Genomic DNA, 20,871 nt, shown 5'->3' with positions numbered 1-20,871 from the left:
TTTTTTTAATTTTTAGTGTAAAGAGGATTTTACCATGTTGGCCAGGCTGGTTTTAAACTCCTGACCTCAAGTGATCTGCCCCCCTAGGCCTCCCAAAGTGCCAGGACTATAAGCATGAGCCACCTCGCCCAGCCAAGACAAGGTCTTGCTAATGTTGCTCAGACTGTTCTCAAACTCCTGGCCTCAAGTGATCCTCCCACCTCGGCCTCCTGAGTAGCTGAGAATACAGGCACAAGCCACCATACCTAGCTTATTTAGTTATTTATTTATTTTATTTTATTGTTTTTGGAGACAGGGTCTCGCTACATTGCCCAGGCTGGGGTGCAGTGGCTATTCACAGGTGCGATCCCACTACTGATCAGCATGGGAGTTTTGACCTGCTCCATTTCCGACCTGGGCCGGTTCACCCTCAGGCAACCTGATGGTCCCCCGATCCCGGGAGGTTACCATATTGATGCTGAACTTAGTATGGACACCCAATCGGCACAGCACACCACAGCCCCGAACTCCTGGGCTCAAGCAATCCTCCCACCTCAGCCTCCTGAGTAGTTGGGACTACAGGAACGCGCCACCACGCCCGGCTATTTACCTTTTTAATATATATATTCTATCTATATTGCTGTGTATTTGGATCAGATTAGATGCCTGATCCAAAGTATGAATTCATTAGGTAATTTTGTCTGGAAGTCCTCTTAAATTCAGATTGGTTTTTGACATACAAAATTCAAAACAGAATAAAATCATGTATAGCTTCCTATAAATATTAATATATCTGTTTATGGTCATTTGTCATTCTGTCTAACAAGTGAACTCCTTTACTGGGATGGAGAATCCTCTAGGACAGATGGAAGAAATGGCATGGCTCCCTGGCTGCTGGATCATATCTTATGACTGCCTCAGACTCTGAATTTTAATTTAATTGGGAAAAAGAAAATCCCACAAAGAATCTATTTGGTGATGGATGCTGGCAGCTATTTCTGATTTCCAAAGGCAGCTTCTAATGGTAGCAACCACTGTCTACTCTAGCTGTCATCAGCCACAGAATGTAGTGCCCAGCAGTGGAGGTTGGAATGTCTTGAACAGATATTCTGCAGCAGGATTTGGGGCGTAACTGACTCTGAACCTCTCAGAGAGTCTCTGATATAATCTTTAATAATGCCCATACTGGCTTCTTTGAAAAGATAAGAATAAAAACTATGAAAAGTCTATGTGATATTTTCCTAAGATGAGAAATGAAAAACAATTCACCTTTGTGAGTCTTACCTTTCCTCCAACCAGAGGCAAAATGTGCATCTTTCCAGTTTGACAATCCTTCACTGAGGAAACGATAAGGCAGGTACCACAGAGGACAACTAGGCGTTCAGCCCACTTATGCAGCTGGGTCTTTCCCTTGCGTACATTATAAATGCCAGACAGCAGGATTCGATCCAGATGATCCATCTGGCATGGTTTTTCTGAAAAGAAAACAATACTTCAGAATACACCATTAAAGTAGTATAAGAATACAGAAAGGAAAAAAGAAAGTACTATGTGTCAACATTCAACAACCTTACTTACAGGTGTAAGTAACCAAGCAATATAGTTATGACAAAATTAGATCTAATCCTCAAAGATTATCCATCACTGAATTATATACAGTGGGAGTACCTGTAAATTATGGTCTACAAAGCAAAATTTTAGTTTGGATGCCATTGTTAAATTAACCCATCTTCCAACAGCTGTAACTCCTATGTACCTAGAGAAGGCAGTATGGTAGAGTGGTTAAGATCATGAACTCCTGAGTCAGATATACTTGAATTTGAATGCTGGTTCTGTCACTTTGTTTCCTTGAACTATTTATTCCCATTAACCTTTACTCATTTATACAGTTTGAATCTTAACACAACCTACCTTCTGGAGATTCTTATAAAATTAAAATAATTAATATAAAATACTAAGCATAGTTTTCGGTACAAAAGGAACACGAAATAAATGACAACCACTACTGTTATTAGTCTATTCTAGAAGGAAGAAATCTGTAACTATAGGAGTACTCTAATTTTGTACATAATCCTCCATCTCTCTGCCACTAATATGGAAAAGCTCACGTGTGGTACTTTAATCAACTATTCCAATCATGGTGATGGAAATTCTACTTCCCATCAGAGGCCTTCATATGACTGAGATACAGTAAACAAATCACCACATTAAAACAGGAAAGACATGAAGTTCTTGGTAAAAGCACCATTAAAATCAGTGTGCACCTGTAGTCCAGGTACTCAGGAGGCTGAGGCTGGAAGACTGTTTGAGCCCAGGAGTTCAAGGCCAGCCTGAGCATCATAGAAAGACCCTGTTTCTTACAACAAAAAAAAAGACAACTATACACAGAAATGAGCAGGAGCAGCAGTATGAGGTGGTGCAAACAGTAACCCAGAAGTTGGAAAAACTGGGTTATACTCCTGATATTATCACATAATTGATTATACAAGCCTAGGTAAACTTTGCCTATTTAACCATGTGTTTCCCAAATATAATATGAGGAAATGAGCTAGATTACTTCAAAGCCTTAAAACCGCATTATTCAATAAAATTTTGTATGTTAATACACTATATGGGATAATCATTTCTCCTTCTACTTTAGGACAATCCTTTCATCTACACAGTCATTCCTTGTTATTGGCAGGTGAGTGATTCCAGGAACCCCCAAGGATACCAAAATCCATAGATGCTGAAGTCTCTCATACAAAACAAAATGGTATTTGCATATAACCTACACACATCTTCCTGTATACTTTGAATCATCTCTAGATTACTTATAATACCTAAAACAATGTAAATGTTATGTAAATAGTTGTTATGCTTTATTTTTTATTTTTTTCATTTTTTAAATATTTTTGATCCATTGTGGATATGGACGGCCGACTATATTCTAAATTCCACCTTTCTCAGAGAGTCTGATTCTCCCAAATCTATATTCCTAAACTCTAGTTCTACATTTCCAACAATCCAGATATCTCCAACTGCATGTTTACCATCACTTAAAATTCAACATGCCTGCCCAGCGTCTGTAATTCCAATACTTTGGGAGGCCAAGGTGGGCACATCACGAGGTCAGGAGTTCGAGACCAGCATGACCAACATGGTAAAACCCTGTCTCTACTAAAAATACAAAATTAGGCTGGGTGCGGTGGCTCATGCCTGTAATCCCAGCACTTTGGGAGGCCGAGGCGGGCAGATCAGCTGAGGTATAAAGTTTGAGACCAGACTGGCCAACATGGTGAAACCCCATGTCTACTAAAAACACAAAATTTAGGCAGGCATGGTGGTGGGCACCTGTAGTCCCAGCTACTCAGGAGGCTGAAGCAGGTGAACTGCTTGAATCCAGGAGGAGGTTACAGTGAGCCGAGATCATGCCACTGCACTCCAGCGTGGCAACAGAGTGAGGCTCCATCTCAAAAAAAAAAAAAAAAAAAAAAAAAATTAGTTGGGCATGGTGGGTGGCACACGCCTGTAATCCCAATTACTCAGAAGGCTGAGGCAGGAGAACAGCTTGAACCCAGGAGGTGGAGGTTGCAGTGAGCCAAGATAGCACCACTGCACTAGAGCCTGGGAGACAGAGCTAGACTCCATCTCCCATCCCTGCACAACAGCAGCTCCTTCTCACAATTCAAGCTCATCTCCTGAAGTCACCCACGCTCAAAATCTCAGAAGCAGGTTCAACTCTTGGGTTCGCTTTCTCAACTTCCCTTTTCAATCAACCATCAAAGTCTCAGTGATTACTCTTTCAAAAAGTCTCTCATATGAACAATTCCTTTCTAATCCCTAGATCAGATCCTTACATCTAAATCATCATCTACACTGGCAACAGATTTGTCTTCCTTGGGCACACTTGGATCCCATCACTTTCTGCTATCATCTGCCAAATTATGGCTAAACTCCTGATGGAGCACCCATGGCCCAAAACAATCTGGACTCAAACTGTGATTCACAAACATGCAACGTAATTTCTAATCTCCCACCATTGCCTTCTTTTTCATTCCTGCTTGTAGAAACACTCAGTTTTTAAAGAACCAACTCAAACACAGCTTTTTCACAAAGACTTCTCCTATTTCTAGACATCTCTGATTTTCCAGAGAAGAACACTGACAGAAAATTTCACTATCAGCTAGCAAAATACATCACATACGTATATTAGTAAAAATCTGGCCAGGTGCAATGGCTCACACCTGTAATCCCAGTGCTTTGAGAGGCCCAGGTGGTTGGATCACTTGAGGCAAGGAGTTTGAGACCGGTCTAGCCCACATGGCAAAACCCCATCTCTACTAAAAACAAAAATTAGCCTGGTGTGGGCACCTGTAATCCTGGCTACTTGGGAATCTGAGGCAGGAGAATCTCGTGAACTCAGGAGGCAGAAGTTGCAGTGAGCCAAGATCACCCACTGCACTCAGCCTGGGTGAAAACAGCAAGACTTTGTCTCAAAAATAACAAAATAATTTTTAAAATTGACTGGCTGAGTGTGGTAGCTCATGCCTATAATCCCAGCACTTTGGGAGGTTGAGGTGGGTGGATCACCTGAAGTCAAGAGTTTGAGACCAGCCTGACCAACATGGTGAAACCCCATTTCTACTAAAAATAGAAAAATTAGCCAGGCACTATGGGAGATGCCTGTAATCCCAGCTACTTGGGAGGCTGAGGCAGGAGAATCTCTTGAACCCAGGAGGCGGAGATCACAGTGAGCCAAGATCGTGCCATTGCACTCCAGCCTGGGTGACAAAGCAAGACTCCATCTTGAAAAAAAAAAAAAATTGACTAAACAGTGACTAAAGGCCAGGGCACAGTGGTTCACGCCTATAATCCCAGTACTCTGGGAGGCTGAGGCTGGCAGATTACAAAGTCAAGAGATTGAGACCATCCTGGCCAACATAGTGAAACCCTGTCTCTACTAAAAATACAAAAATTAGCTGGGCGTGGTGGCATGCACCTGTAGTCCCAGCTACTCGGGAGGCTGAGACAGAAGAATAGCTTGAACCCAGGAGTCAGAGGTTGCAGTGGGCTGAATCATGCCACTATACTCCAGCCTGGCGACAGAGTGAGATGCCGTCTCAAAAATAAAAAAATAGTGACTAAATAAAACTTTAAAACTTATGCACAATAAAAAGTAATAAATAAAATTAAAAGTTACAGGCTGGAAAAAAACCGAGTCACAAATATAGTACCCAAAGGATATATGTTCAGAATACATGCAGAAGTCCTTGAAAATCAATATGAAAAAAGAGAAACAGAAAGATGTATAAAAATATCAGTAAGTAACTCAAAGAAGAAGAAATCAAAAGATCCAATAACAATATGAAATAATTCTCAACCACACTAGTAGTAAGGGGGAAAAAAATTTTTTTTATTGCATTTTAGGTTTTGGGGTACACGTGAAGAACATGCAAGATTATTGCACAGGTACACACATGGCAGTGTGATTTGGAAAAAAAATTTAAACAGAGGGACCATCATTTTATCCATCAGATTAGTAAAAATTTTAAAGCCTGGCCAGGAGTGGTAGCTCACACCTGTAATCCCAGCACTTTGGGAGGCCCAAGGCAGGCAGATCACTTGAATTCGAGACCAGTTTGGCTAACATGTGAAACCAGTCTCTACTAAAAATACAAAAATTTGCTGGGTGTAGCGGCAGGTGCCTGTGATCCCAATCACTTGGGAGGCTGAGTCACGAGAACTACTTGAGTCCGAGAGGTGGAGGTTGCAGTGAGCCAGAGGGCACCACTGCATTCCACCCTCAGTGACAGAGCAAGACTTTGTCTCAAAAATAAATACATTAATTAATTAATTAGTTTAATTAATTAAAAAGAAAAAGAAACTCAGTTTCTGCCATCTTCCACATTTGACTTCTAATATTGCTCTGATTATTGCCATCCTAGCCCACCATAGAGGAAAAGAGCATAAAAGCACTGAGAAGCACACACCGGGGGTTTTCGGAACCAGGCAGAAGTAGCACACATCAAGTCTACCCCATACCATGGAAGAAAATTTTGTCACATGGACACACTTAACTGCAAGAGAGGCTGGGAAATGGGCTATAGCTGGGCAGTTATATGCCCCACCACAATTTTGTTATTATGAAAGAACAGATTCTGATTAACAATAGTATTGCCACACATTTCCTAACAATATGGCTGTGTTTAACCTGTCTTTTGAACTTTAAATGAATGGAAACATACGATGTAATTCTTTGTCTCGTTTCTGATGTTTGTATTTATGCTCTTTTGACAAAACTGTTTTATCAACACGTCCAGAGAATGTAGTACAAAGAGAAATGTTCAGGCAGGGTGTTGTGCTACCTGAGCTATACAGTCCCAGAGCTACAACTTCCCTCACAAATCATACCCTCTAAATGACACTTCTTCCGATGCAAATAAGGGATTTTCTCTTTCTCTCTCTCTCTCTCTTTTTTTTTTAGGTGGACAGTAAGTAGGATTTATTGGTGAGCATTAAGAGGGGGCAGCACAGTGGAAGTCCTCCCAGGGCCACAACTGGGGATGCAATTGACCCCGCAGCCATCTGGGATGAGCTGCTTCTCAGCCACCATGTCTTCAAATTCATCTACACTGAACTTGATAAAGCCCCACTTCTTAGAGATGTGGATCTTCTGGTGGCCAGGGAACTTCAACTTGGCCCTGAGTATGGCATCAATCACATGTTCCTTGCTCTGCAGCTTGGTGGGGATGAACATAACTCAGCCATTGTGAACTCCGGCCACACTGCCCTGGGTCTTTCCAAAGGCACCTTGCACACCTGTTTGGAGCCCAGATTAAGGATAGTGCAAAGTCAGGACATGAACATACATCTGAAAGGCCTGTCTCCAAGGTCCCTTAGAGCAAACCATGTAAGAAACAGGCTGAGTACACTACCAAGGCAGCTGCTGTTTGTAGCCACTGCACACTGGGCCCCAATGAGGAAAGGAACTCAGTCAGTTTAACTGGCTGCAGAGGATTTACATGCTCTGTTAATCCCACGATTGCTCATGCTACCTACTCAACTTGACTTTAGTGAAATGTTCTTTCCACAGCTTTTTATTATGAATTTGAACTGAGAGAGTCATTCCACTCACTTCCCACCCCCTACTCCCTCTCTAGCAAGACTGATAACTGGCATTTGCATAATGGCTGACCAGGACACTATCTAACATCCTTTTACAACCAGGGAACACAACATTAACTGGTTTGCACTTAGGACCTTATGACCTTGACCTTATTAACACTATATTCCAACTAAGCTGACTCAACAAAAATTCTACACATAAAAGATTTAAAGATGATTACTAAGCTATTTACTTCAAAGAGAATACTTCAAGTCTTACCTTCACTTAAAAGTAGTTGTGTCTGGTTTCAGGAACTGGGTAGTTGGTGGAAAAAGGTGAGAGGGAAGCATATTTTCTAAGATAGTTTTGACAGAGGCAGGAGGCAGAGAAATTCTAGGCAGACAGGGGCTGGTCCCAGCAAAAGCCCACCTTCAAGCCGAAAAGACTGAAACTTGTGAGAATTTCCATCCCTGTGTGTCTGCTCTCCACTGAATGGTTCTTTCTGAGTAATGTCTTTTTACCAATTGAATATTATCTTTTCAAAAACTACCTACAGCAGTCCCCACCTCCCATCCTGTGACGATAAAGACCCCAGACTCAGCCAGTAGAGAAGAGAAGCAGCTGGACATTAGGCAGAGGTGTCTAGACTTCAGAAGACGGAGGCAGAGAGGAGACTTGACTTCAAGGGAAAGTGACCTGCCCTTCCCATTCATTTCCCAGCTCCCCTCTTCACTAAGAGCTGCTTTCATCACTCAATAAAATTCTCCATTCACCATCCTTCAATTTGTCCACATGACCTCATTCCTCTTGGGCACCAGACAAGAATTAGGGATGCACCAAGTGCCAGTATTCAAAAGGCTGCCACATTGGCCCTTTGCCGTCACTGGTGGAGGGGAGCTATCCTACACAACAAGGCAAAGGGCCCACCGAGCTGGTAACACACTGCTGTCTGCAGATGACAGAGCTAAGAAAGCATTATAACAGGGGTCTTGGGATCACAGATAATCCCACCTGGATGCTGCCACGGGCCTGCATGGAGTTTGCTTCTGCTGGTGCTAAAGCAGGCAGCCAGTTCCTGCACTCACTCTCCTATGCGCTATGTCCCACAAAGGATGGAGCATGACAGACCCCAGTGAACATGGTTTGTTCCCACCAGCGCAAATGCACACTCATTTGCCCATGCATTCCCTCCCACAAGGGGTTGAGCAGGGCGGGCTGAGTAAATAGGGCACCCCTGTCACAAGTCCCATAAAGGGGTCAAGAAAATATCCTGCATCAGTTTTAATACAGATCCAGTTGCTCATCGTGGCTCATGTCTGTAATTCCAGCACTTTAGAAGGCCAAGGTGGGAATCACTTGAGCCCAGGAGTTTGAGGGCAGCCTGGGCAACATGGTGAGACCTCAGTTCTATAAAAATTAGCCAGGTGCAGTGGTGTGCACATGTAGTCCCAGCTACTTGGGAGGCTGAGAGGGGAGAATCATTTGAGCCTGGGAGGTTTAGGCTACAGTGAGCCATGATGGTGCCACTGCAATACAGCCTGGGCAATTGGGTGAGGCCCTGTCTCAAAGAAAATTTAAAAATTAAAAGAAAAATAGGGGGCCGGGCGCAGTGGCTCACACCTATGGTCCCAGCACTTTGGGAGGCCGAGGTGGGTGGATCATGAGGTCAAGAGATCGAGACCATCCTGGTCAACATGGTGAAACCCCGTCTCTATTAAAAATAAAAAAATAAATAAATAAATAAATAAAAAGAAAAAATAGACCCACAAATTATGACACTCCTCCTTTCAAAAACGAGCTAATTCTTCTCTCTGTAGTATAAGCTATGTTTAGTCACTCATTTCTTAATAAATAAAAAGTGGTAAAAGTAAAGGTGATTTATGAAGCTTGGTCATAAAAGACACTGAGGCCTCTGTGCATGTGCATGCATCAATGGAGAAACTAGACACTATGTTGTGAAGTATCTCAACACTGGGGAAACTGGCCACTATGTTGTGAAGACACCTAGATGCTTGCACACACCTCTGTGAAACTGGCCACTATGTTGTGTGTGTCTCTTCACTGGGGAAACTAGCCACTATGTTGTAAAGACACTTAGGAAGCCCTATGCAAAGATCCATAGAAGAGGGAACCGAAGACTCCTACCAGCAGTGGTGAGGAAGTGAGGCCATGTGAGTGAACTGTGTTGAAAGTGAATCTTTTTTTTTTTTTTTTTTTTTTTTTTTTTTTTGAGACGGAGTTTCGCTCTTGTTACCCAGGCTGGAGTGCAATGGCACGATCTTGGCTCACCGCAACCTCCGTCTCCTGGGTTCAAGCAATTCTCCTGCCTCAGCCTCCCGAGTAGCCGGGACTACAGGCGTGCGCCACCATGCCAAGCTAATTTTTGTATTTTTAGTAGAGACGGGGTTTCACCATGTTGACCAGGATGGTCTCGATCTCTTGACCTCATGATCCACCCGCCTCGGCCTCCCAAAGTGCTGGGATTACAGGTGTGAGCCACCGTGCCTGGCCTTGAAAGTGAATCTTGCAGCCCCACTCAAGCCTTCAGATGAGTACAATTTCATGAAACCCAAGCCAGGACCATCCATTCAGCTAAACTGCTCCTAGACTTCTGGCCCATAAAAACTGTTTTAAAAGTATTTATTATCATTTTAAGTCCTAAGTTTTGAGGCAATTTGTTACAGAGCCAACAGATAACTAATTCATCTATCTATCTGTCCATCTATCTATCTATCTTTTATTTTTGGTACCAGATCCATTATTGCCTATTTTCAAAGATTATTAACTTTAAAAGTTTCATTCTAAACTTAATTTTCTCACTCAAACTATACCAGTTTCTCTATGTCAACAGAGCTTAACTCTTGGAAAGATCCCTCGAAATTTAAGTAGTACTACAAACTGGTATTCTTTTAGACTGTACTAGAAATATCCTCTTAAGGGTATAGTATATTGAGATGCTGCGTATGCTCTAATTTATCAGGTGGTGGTAGGAAAATAAGGGTATCAGAGCCAACCACTGTGCAGTATAACTGAATGTAAAATAATGGTTCAACTTTCATTCTAGAATAAAAATATACACAGTAGCCCTTCCCTGTCCCTGCCACCTGTGGTCTTGCTTTCCAAGGTTTCAGTTATCTGCAATTAATCATGGTCTGAAAATAGGTAAGTACAGTACAAGATATTTTGAGAGAGAGAGAGAACATTCACTTACTTATGATTGTTAATCTCTTACTTTGCCTAATTTATCAATTAAACTTTACCATAGGTATGTATGTACAGGAAAACACATATTATATACAAAGTTTAGTACTATCTGTGGTTTTAGGCATCCACTAGGGATCTTGAAACACAAACCCTGCGGATAAGGGGAGACTACCATAATGAAGAACTAGGGTTCAACCACAATCAGATATGAAGCATATTACTGTTTCAAGTTTTTGTTTTCTTAACTATTATAGTGATAGATGGGTTGTGTTCCTCAAATTCATCTTAAAATATTTTTCTCAGAAGAGTCAAAAATCCTAGATTTAAAGCCCACTAAATTCACCAATATACAAATTTGACAGGTATATTCATCAATGTCAAGTCATATATAATGATGACTACTTACTCTCAACATTTTTGAGCTATCCAGAAGTTCAGATTTTACCAGGAGCTTGAAAAAATAATTTACCAAAGCTTGATCCAGTCAAGATTCCGGCAAAGGTATAAAATAGTGCTAGTAAGGTTAGCAAAACACAAGGGCAAAAAGAGCAAAAATAAAAAGGGAAGATATTTTAGGTTCATATTTTTAAATGTTCTCTTACCCGTGACCTCTTGGATTTGTTGCTTGGTTGGTTTTAACTACATTAGTTAATTGGCTTAAAACTAGTCTTTGATAAAATACTTTGAAAAAGCTGACGGCAGACAGACACACAAATGATCAACTTAAAAGTAGTTAACATAAAAAGCCACTGATAAATTCTTACCCCCATAAAATCGAATCATACAGCCGAGGTCAGGATTTGTAGCCTCCTCCTGTACACGCACAGGATCATCAAATCCCAGCCTGGATAAGTAATCATAAACGATCTGAAGAGGTCTTTCAGTAGGTTCCAGTCTCCTGATTACACAATTCAAAAATATATATATATTTGGTAAGTCACAAAAATGCTTCATTTAATTTTCTAATACTTTTATTTGTATTTGTATAAATTTCAGAGGTACAAGGCTATTCTGTTAAATGAATATACTGCTCAGTAGTGAAGTCTAGGCCTTTAGTGTAATCATCACCTGAATAATGTACATTATATTAAGTAATTTCTCATCCTTCACCCTCATCCCACCCTCCACTCTTCTGCTTTTCCAATGTCTATTACCCACACTCTATTATTTAGCCTCCACTTGTAAGAGAACATGTGGTATTTGATTTTCTGTTTCTGAGTTATTTCACTAAAGATAATTACCTCCAGGTCCATACATGTTGCTGCAAATACATGACTTCATTCGTTTTCATGGCTGAGTAGTAACTCAATATACAAAATCTGCTCTTGATTTTCATTCCTAGGTCAAGATTTTCTTTAATATCCTATGATACAACTAATCTAAACAAGTGATTTTTTTAATTAGCCGGGCATGGAGCCAGGCGCCTGTAATCCCAGCTATACAAGAGGCTGAGGCAGGAAAACTGCTTGAACCCAGGAGGCAGAGGCTGCAATGAGCTTAGATCATGCCACTGCACTCCAGCCTGGGCGACAGAGTGAGAATCCATCTCAAAAAAAAAAAGAAAAAAAAAGTGGTTTTTAAATGTTTTTGTGTCAAGGCCCCTTTACACTTTGACCCCAAAGAGCTTCTGTTTACATGAGTTGTATCTACTGAAATTTACCAAATTAGAAATTAAAATTCAGAATTTCCATTTATTTATTCACCTTAAAATAATTCCCTAAAAATCATTCTACTACATGGTCCTAATTGAACACTAAGGTAAAATCAGAAAGTCCTGAAATCACTTGTGGCCTCTGGTGACACTGTATTTTAAATTACAGACTTAAAATACTGAAAAATATTTAAAAAAACAAAAATGAGGCCAGGCACAGTGGCTCACACCTGCAATCCCAGCACTCTGGGAGGCCAAGGCGGGCAGATCACGAGGTCAGGCTCTTTTATAATGCTTTTACCAGAAACCAAACAGTTATAAATACAGTGGGTAAACATATGGGCTCCAACAGTCAACTGCCCGGGTTCAAGTCTTAGTCCTGCCACTTACCAACTGCATGCCCCAGTACAAGTTATTTACTCTCACTGTTTTAAATCCTCATCAGTATCAAAGGAATAACAATAGTACCTAACTCTGAAGATTTTTAAATTTATTTATTTACTTACAACAAGATACTATATAGTATAAAAGTGCTTAGCAAAATATCTCACATGTAATAAGTCTTCAATAAGATGTTGACAATTATTATTCTAAAAAATTTTAAGATTGCAATCAATTTTAGTTAGAATAAAAATAGAATATTTCTCCCATCTCAAACAACAACCAAAAGCATGCACAGGAAAGCCTGTACGTGCTCAAAAGGTCTGAGAGAACATTTAAAGAACTCTGTTTAGAAAACTTAAGAATTATATTATTAATAACTATAAGAAACATGATGCATTTCCCATCATGGCAAAAAGATATGAACAAGGTCTGCACTGTGTAGTTGAAGAACTAGAAAATGCTATTGGCAACAAGACTGAAGGAAAAAATATCATGGAACACTACATAGCTGAAGATAAACAACTGCAACAAAATAGGAATAGAAATCATACTGATGTACAAAAAAGACAAAAATAAAATAACCACCTGGCCTCTCCTGACTGCTCAGTTCAGTATTTTAGCTTCCAGAAACTATCAAATAAACTCAGAATAAACTGCTACATGAGGGAATGATCAAAGAACAAAAAGCCTATAATGACCAATAAGGACTGAATTATTCTTGTCTGTGAAAAAGAAAAAGAAAGAAAAAAATAAAGACTGAATTAAAGAGAAATGGGAAATAAACTTTTCAGATTGTGGAGACATCAATTACAATTAATCTCTAGCCAAAGAAAATCAAACTTTACAAAATTCATTGTCTATGATAACATTAGGCATTTTCCCTGCACAATGGTTGGATTCTTCTGAGAAAGACACATTTTAAGGGGGACTTTTAATAAACTGCATCCTGGAGAGAGGTCAACTAACCACATATATGAATAAACTGTAGGATTAACTTGAAGACAAGGAGAGTAAGGAATAAAGAGAGAGATCTTCAAATGTTGAGACGGATTGAACTTATTCTGTACTGCTCCAAAGAATGGGACTCAGAACAATGAGAACGTGCATAGGCAGATTTAAGCTAAATATGAAGAAGAATTTTAACGATTAGAGTTGCTCAACCATGAAACAAACAGCCTTTCAAAACTGCTCAGAGAGACCTGGATAGCCATCTGTTACATACATTTTAGAAGAAAGACCTGTAATAATCAAACTGGGCCAGGTGATCTTTGGGGTATTTCAGAAATCAAGGTTCTATTAGGTATCTAAGACATCTTCCTAAGATAATACAAATTCTACCTGACCTCTGCTGTTCAATGTATTTAAACACCATAATTCCATATAGTGATCACATATTCAGGACCAACAAATAATTATACTTTCAGGCTAAATCTCATGTGCTCAATTTTTCTATTTCTCTCTAGAAAACTGAGAAATGGAAGCATCCTAATTCTGACATATTTTACATGATCAAATTTCCTGGCCTAAAAGGCTCTGTAGACTTTGGAAACCCTTCTCATATATTTCTTTTCTTTTCTTTTTTCTTTTTTCTTTTTTTTTTGAGACGGAGCCTTGCTGCCTTGCTCTGTCATCAGGCTGGAGTGCAGTGGCATGATCTCAGCTCACTGCAACCTCCACCTCCTGAGTTCAAGCGATTCTCCTGCCTCAGCCTCCTAAGTAGCTGGAATTACAGGCACGTACCACCACACCCGGCTAATTTTTGTATTTTTAGTAGAGACAGGGTTTCACCACATTGGCCAGGCTGGTCTCCAACTCCTCACCTCAAGTGATCCACTCGCCTTGGCCTTCCAAAGTGCTGGGATTACAGGTGTGAGCCACCATGCCCAGCCCTCCTCATACATTTCTACTCTAAGAAAGTATTTTCTTTAAGTAAACAAGTAATATTTCAAGAAGTACAAAAACAAGTAAAATGAAGGACTAATTCCATTTACTCATCAAAGTCATCAGCTGAAGAGAGTAGACAGTATCAGGGAGAAAAACGTTGCAACGTGCTTACAGCTCAATTTTGTGTTTCAAAGTTCAAAAGTTTAATAGTCTGGTAATTAGCTGTTTGTGAAATCTCTCACGAATCAAAAGGAAATTATAAACTGCAAAACAGGTGCGAGAGAAAGTAATGCTGGCAACAAAAAGTTCCATTGAGCATTTGAACTACTTCTACTACTGTTTTAAGGAAACAATAGTTTTGGAGTAACAGTTTTGGTTTGCATGGAATGCTTCTAAGAACTACTATAGTCCATGTAAATTTGAATATATGTGTATGTGGTAATTTCCTTCCAAACCAGCCAACAGATACAGCAATGCTATTAACAGCAGATTATACCTCTTAGCCAAGAGTAGTATCCTTCTATATTAGTTATTCTAAGCAGTCCCCATAGTTAAGATATATGTAAGAGAAGAGTAAATTTCATTCCAAGTATCATTTCACAAAAGTTTTAGTTAATAGTGGGGGGCCAACCCATATATTACTAAAATCAAACACATCTAATCAAAGACCCTAAGAAAGTGCAGTACTACGCTCTGCATCAAATTCGGATTAAAACTCAATCCTTGACTGCCTATAAAGGTAAAATTTGCAAATGGTAAAATCAATACTACAGATAATAATACAAATAGAAACAATAAGGATACTTCAACAAATATTTAATACCTGACACTATGCTAAAAGTTTTAAATTATTACAAAACTATGTTTATTCCACAAATAAGAAAAACAAGATTCAGAGTCACACAATTAGTACACAATAACATCAGGGTAGGAACCTGTGTTGGTTTCATAAAATCTAGGTTCTGCTTTTCACGCAAACCAAATTATTTTACATATAGTTAAAATAATTTATGCAGAAGAGAGTTCAAGCCACTTTGCGTGTTAACTTATTCACACCAAGAAACCTAAAAAAGTTATGTTTTAAAGTAACCATTATTTCATTGTCTAATATATCATGATTTAAAAGGTACACTACTTTTTAAACACCACAGCTGAATAATAAAGAATACAGCCAGTCTTTGTCCTTGGTTCCTGGGAGGAGACTCTAATCTTTACCATTTGCTGAATAATAGGAGTGTCTTTGTTACTCATGAGCCCCTCAGGACAGGGGCTGGTCACCAGAAAAGACCAACCACCATGTGATTAGAGGGTTGGGACTCTAAGCCAGCCTGACCTGGTTGGGGAAGTACACAGGACTGGAGACTGAGTTGAATCATGAGGTCAAAGATTCAACCAGTCATGCCTTCATAATGAAGCCCCAATAAAAACATTGTACTGAAGCTCAGTGGAGTATCCTAGCTGATAAACTGTTCAATATGGTAGGAGGGTGATAGGCCTTGATTCCACTGAGAGAGGGCACAAAGTTCCGTATTTGAGACTCTTCTAGACCTCACCCTATGTGTCTCTTCAGTTGGCTGGCTCTGATTTGCATCAAGCTAAAACTGTAATTTTAAGTACAGCACCTTCCTGAGTTCTGTAAGTTATTCTACTAAACCTGAGAGGGTTGTGGCAAATCTCAAATTTGTAGACAGCTGGTCAGAAGTGCACCTGGAGTCTGAAGAGCAGTCTTGTTGGGGACCTTGCCCTTTATCTTGTGAAGTCTGTACTAACTCTGCCAGCTGATGTCAGGATAACCATTAAGAAAGAAAAATCTGGCTGGGCAAAGTCGCCCAGGCCTGTAGTCCCAGCACTTTGGGAGGCCGAGGCAGGTGGGTTACCTGAGGTCAGGAGTTTGAAAACAGCCTGGCCAACATGGTGAAACCCTGTCTCTAAAAAAAAAAAGAAAAAAAAAGAAAAACCTAGCCAGGTGCAGTAGTGTGCCCCTGTAGTCCCAGCTACTCAGGAGGCAGAGTCAGGAGAATCACTTGAGCCCAGGAGGTCAAGGCTGTATATAGCCTGTTATGACAGGGCCTGTGAATAGCCACTGTACTCTAAACTTGACATCACACAATGATCCAATTTCTATTTAAAAAAAAAAAAAAAAATGACCGGACACGGTGGCTTACCCTTGTAATTCCAGCACTTTGGGAGATCAAGGTAGGCAGATCACCTGAGGCTGGGGTTCAAGACTAGCCTGACCAAGATGGAGAAACCTCATCTCTAAAATACAAAATTAACCAGGTATGATGGGGCACACCGCAATCCCAGCTACTCAGGAGGCTGAGGCAGGAGAATCAAAGAACCTAGGAGGCGGAGGTTGCTGTGAGCCAAGATCGTGCCATTGTGCTCCGGCCTGGGCAACAAGAGCAAAACTTCATCTCAAACTGGGCACGACGTCTCACACCTGTAATCCCAACACTTTAGGAGGCCAAGGCAGGTGGATCACGAGGTCAAGAATTCAAGACCAGCCTAGTCAATATAGTGAATCCCTGTCTCTACTAAAAATACAAAAAATTAGCTGGGCATGGTGGCACATGCCTGTAGTCCTAGCTGCTTGGGAGGCTGAGGCAGGATAACTGCTTGAACCCGGGAGGTGGAGGGTGCAGTGAGCCGAGATCACTGCACTCCATCCAGCCTGGTGACAGAGTGAGACTTCATCTCAAAAAATAAATAAATAAACAAAAAACCTCATCTCAAAAAAAAAAAAGAAAAAAGAAAAAAAAATTTCTGCCAATTAAACTATAACCTACCACCAACTCTAATATATACATGCTGATTTCAGAAGTTTTAAAATGTACAAAAAATGTTTCCAAAAAGAGAAAAGTATTTATTTATATTCCAATTTTCTAACACAGAATGCAATCTTTTAAAATTTTTAAATACTACAAAAATGTTGAAAAAAACCTCTTTTTCCCCTATTCAGTGGTAATCAGTTCAGTATGTATCCTAAAACAGGATTTTTCATTCCACCTTTATAATTTCAAAATATGGTAAACAAAATGTTAGTGACTTAAAAGAGGTCACTCAGCAAACGGGAACCAGAACTCAGCATCCCAATCCCAAGGATGCTATTTTCTGTACTATATAATATAGTATATACACTATTGGTTCTCAGCTAATTTTATAAGATAGCTACTGACTATTTAGAAATCTTAGTTTCTCTTCTCATCTGGTAATAAAAAAGTAAAAAATTTTTAAAAACCTTGGTTACTTTGATGACTAAAAAAAAGTATATGACCATGAGCCAAACGGCAATCCATTTTAACACGAATGATCTTGTTAACAACTTTTCAGACAGTACGCAATGATTACACCAAGCTTCACTGATGAGTCATTTTTATCACTCAAAACAGTTCAATAGAAAAGATAAGCCAAATATTATAACTGTAAGAACCAGCAGATTGGGAGACAAAATCAATCTATTACCAGGCAGCTGCAGGAATGTGCTTTCAACCTGAACCCTCTGAGCCTGTTTTCACATTTATTAAACAAAGGGAAATGGTCTCAGTGATTCCTAAGGGGACAGTTTCTGACTTTTGGGGCAGGACAATACTTGGCTGTACAGGGTTGTCCCACACACATTTTTTTTTTTTTCTAAGACAGAGTCTCTCTGTTGCCCAGGCTGGAATGCAGTGGTACAATCTCAGTTCACTGTAACCTCCGCCTCCCAGGCTCAACTGATTCTCCTACCTCAGCCTCCCAAGCAGCACACGCAATGGAACCACAGGTGCACATCACCATGCGTGGCTAACTTTTTGTATTAATATTTTTGGTAGTGAAGGGGTTTCACCATGTTGCCCAGGCTGATCTTGAACTCCTGAGCCCAAGCAATCCTCCCACCTTGGCCTCTCAAAGTGCTAGGTTTATAGGGTTGAGCCATGGCCCTTGGCACACACATTTCAATAGGCCTCTATGGCCCTTGCCACTTCTAAGCTATAACTCTTCCCAACAGTTATGACAACCAAAACACCCTGCCCCCCAACACATATTTCCAAATGGCAAGGTAGGAGTATTGTTGGGTAGATTTAGTTTCACCACCAGATGATCTCTCTAAGGTTTCTTCAAGTGCTAAAATTCTATAAATTAATAATTCTTGAGTTATATTCAAATGATAACTCATGGTTGAAAAAAACATAAAGTAGTAATGAATAACTCAGAAAAAATACAGGATAATTTTTTTTTTTTCTTTTTGAGACAGAGTTTCACTCATGTTACCCAGGCTGGAGTGCAATGGTGCGATCTCGGCTCACCGCAACCTCCGCCTCCTGGGTTCAGGCAATTCTCCTGCCTCAGCCTCCTCAGTAGCTGGGATTACAGGCACGCACCACCATGCCCAGCTAATGTTTTGTATTTTTAGTAGAGACGGGGTTTCACCATGTTGACCAGGATGGTCTCGATCTCTTGACCTCGTGATCCACCCACCTCGGCCTCCCAAAGTGCTGGGATTACAGGCTTGAGCCACCGCGCCCAGCCAATACAGGGTAATTTTAATCCCAGTAATCCCATTTCCAGGACCTAGCCTAGGGAAACCAGCAATGTGACAATTCATGGGCAATGGTTTAGTCAAAGCAACACAACTTCTAAGATTTGCATGATTTGAAACAACTGAAATAGGTAACATTTACTGAGCACTTGCTAGGTGCCAGACATCAATCTAAGTACTTTACTTCCTTGCTAATTACTTTGAAGGACAACACATCTCTTAGGAGCTTAATCAAAATACACATTTTCAAGGCCCACCTAAACCTACTGAATCAGAATCTGTATTTGAACAAGCTCCACATGTGGACAGTTTAATTAATTAATTTAATTAATACAAGTATTAATTCATTTAATCTTCATATCATGTATAATTAATTTAATCCTCAAGACAACTCAACAATGTAAATATTATCAACTTCCATTTTAGATTACTACACTGAGGCACACAGCATTATATAACCTGCATAGTAACTGCCAAAGCCAGAATTTGAACCCACACACTCTCATTCCAGAATCCAAACTCTGAACCATTATTGCATACTATGTGTTATAGTATATCCATAAATAGGAATATTCTATAGCTATTAAAAATGGTATCTAAAGAATTTCTAATGACATCATGAAACTAAGATGATCCAGTAAGTAGGCAGGATACAAAACTGAATATATGGCATGAGCTCAAATACATAATTATTTAAAAGTATGAGGGGTTGGCTGGGCGCAGTGGCTCACACCTATAATCCCAGCACTTTGGGAGGCTGAGGTGGGTGGATCACGAGATCAGGAGTTAGAGACCAGCCTGGCCAAGATGGTGAAACCCCATCTCTACTAAAAATACAAAAATTAGACGGGTGCGGTGGCAGGCGCCTGTAATCCCAGCTACTCGGAAGGCTGGGGTCACTTGACCCGGTCTGCAATGAGCTAAGATTGCGCCACCGCACTCTAGCCTGGGTGACAGAGCAAGACTCTGTCTCAAAAAAAGAGAAAAAAAAGTATGTGGGGTTGAAAAGGTATGCGAGGAAAGATGTTACTATGGGGAGGCAATACAGAAGACAGACATAGTGTTAGAAAGCCAGGGTTCAAACTCCAGCTCTACCACTTGGTAGCTGATTGCACTTAGATGAGATGCTTAACCCTGTTAAACCTTATTTTCCTCATTTATAAAATGGGGACACTGCTTACCTCACAAGATGGTTGTGAGGATTAAATGAGGTAATTTACATAAAGCATAAGCATTGATTATTATTTCCCTTTATGCCTTTTCATTTTCCAAAATTTCTTCAGTGAACAAGTATTATACTTCAGTGATCAGCAAAAAGTTCCTTAAAAAGATAATGGCTTCGATTGTCAACTATCTTATAAAGGGCTATTACGAAGAAAATACTTACTTCCTTGATTAGATAAGACTGATCATAAACAATTAACAGCTGAGTAAGAGATCGAAAAAATATCTTGAAATAAGCATGATTAAATAGTGAAACCGAGGAAGGGTTGCTGCTGTGCCAGCTCCTCTGTCTTGGCTGGCTTTTACTCAGAACAAAGTCCATCATCTACCTTGAATGATTCAGGCATTCCAACTGCAGGGCAGTACCTGCCTGACCTTGAGCAGGTTACTGAATCTCTCTCAAGGCCTCAATCTTCCTCATCTAAAAGCAATGATTCTACCTCCCTTGGGGTTATTGTGATGCTTTAATGAGAAAATGTGCATAAAGCACTAAGCACACTAACACAGGAAAGCACTTAATGTTAGCTGAAATCAACCATCATCATCATCCTTAGCTGGATAAAAGTTCTTGAGGTCTTACTCCAGCAATGAAAATATATTCATTCTTTGAAACCACGGTTCAACAGCGTTTTCATTATCTTCTAATCAATTATACCTTCAAAGGGCTATCTCATTGCAAGTGATGAAGGCTACAGGGCTAAAAAGAAACAACCTAGGCTGGGCGCGGTGGCTCACGCCTGTAATCCCAGCACTTTGGGAGGCCGAGGCGGGTGGATCACGAGGTCAAGAGATCGAGACCATCCTGGTCAACATGATGAAACCCCGTCTCTACTAAAAATACAAATATTAGCTGGGCATGGTGGCGCGTGCCTGTAATCCCAGCTACTCAGGAGGCTGAGGCAGGAGAATTGCCTGAACCCAGGAGGCGGAGGTTGC

At 40.4% G+C, this 20,871-nt stretch overlaps 1 protein-coding gene, 1 long non-coding RNA gene and 1 other non-coding gene across 4 annotated transcripts in view; 1 reads left to right on the top strand and 2 right to left on the bottom strand.

The window, feature by feature from the left end:
* The window catches only part of PHLPP2 (PH domain and leucine rich repeat protein phosphatase 2), a 77,421-nt gene that overhangs the window by 45,279 nt on the left and 11,271 nt on the right, over positions 1–20,871 (bottom strand). For both annotated transcript variants that reach the window (XM_017539173.2, XM_037742230.1), the window contains exons 3-4: positions 11,035–11,168; positions 1,264–1,454 (exon numbers count right to left, since the gene is read on the bottom strand). In XM_017539173.2, coding sequence (XP_017394662.1) covers positions 1,264–1,454; positions 11,035–11,168 — 325 coding nt within the window. The remainder of the gene's footprint in view (positions 1–1,263; positions 1,455–11,034; positions 11,169–20,871) is intronic.
* On the top strand, positions 310–15,914 carry LOC108311661. Its single transcript, XR_001828318.1, has 3 exons — positions 310–442; positions 1,131–1,133; positions 15,903–15,914. It is a non-coding gene; the product is annotated as an uncharacterized LOC108311661 (long non-coding RNA).
* Positions 6,840–6,974, bottom strand: LOC119472769. Its single transcript, XR_005201959.1, has one exon. It is a non-coding gene; the product is annotated as a small nucleolar RNA SNORA70 (small nucleolar RNA).

The sequence above is a fragment of the Cebus imitator genome, unplaced genomic scaffold, assembly GCF_001604975.1.
Source record: "Cebus imitator isolate Cc_AM_T3 unplaced genomic scaffold, Cebus_imitator-1.0 Scaffold117, whole genome shotgun sequence".
In the NCBI taxonomy this organism is placed as follows: Eukaryota; Metazoa; Chordata; class Mammalia; order Primates; family Cebidae; genus Cebus; species Cebus imitator.
This window is presented reverse-complemented; position numbering and strand designations above follow the sequence as displayed.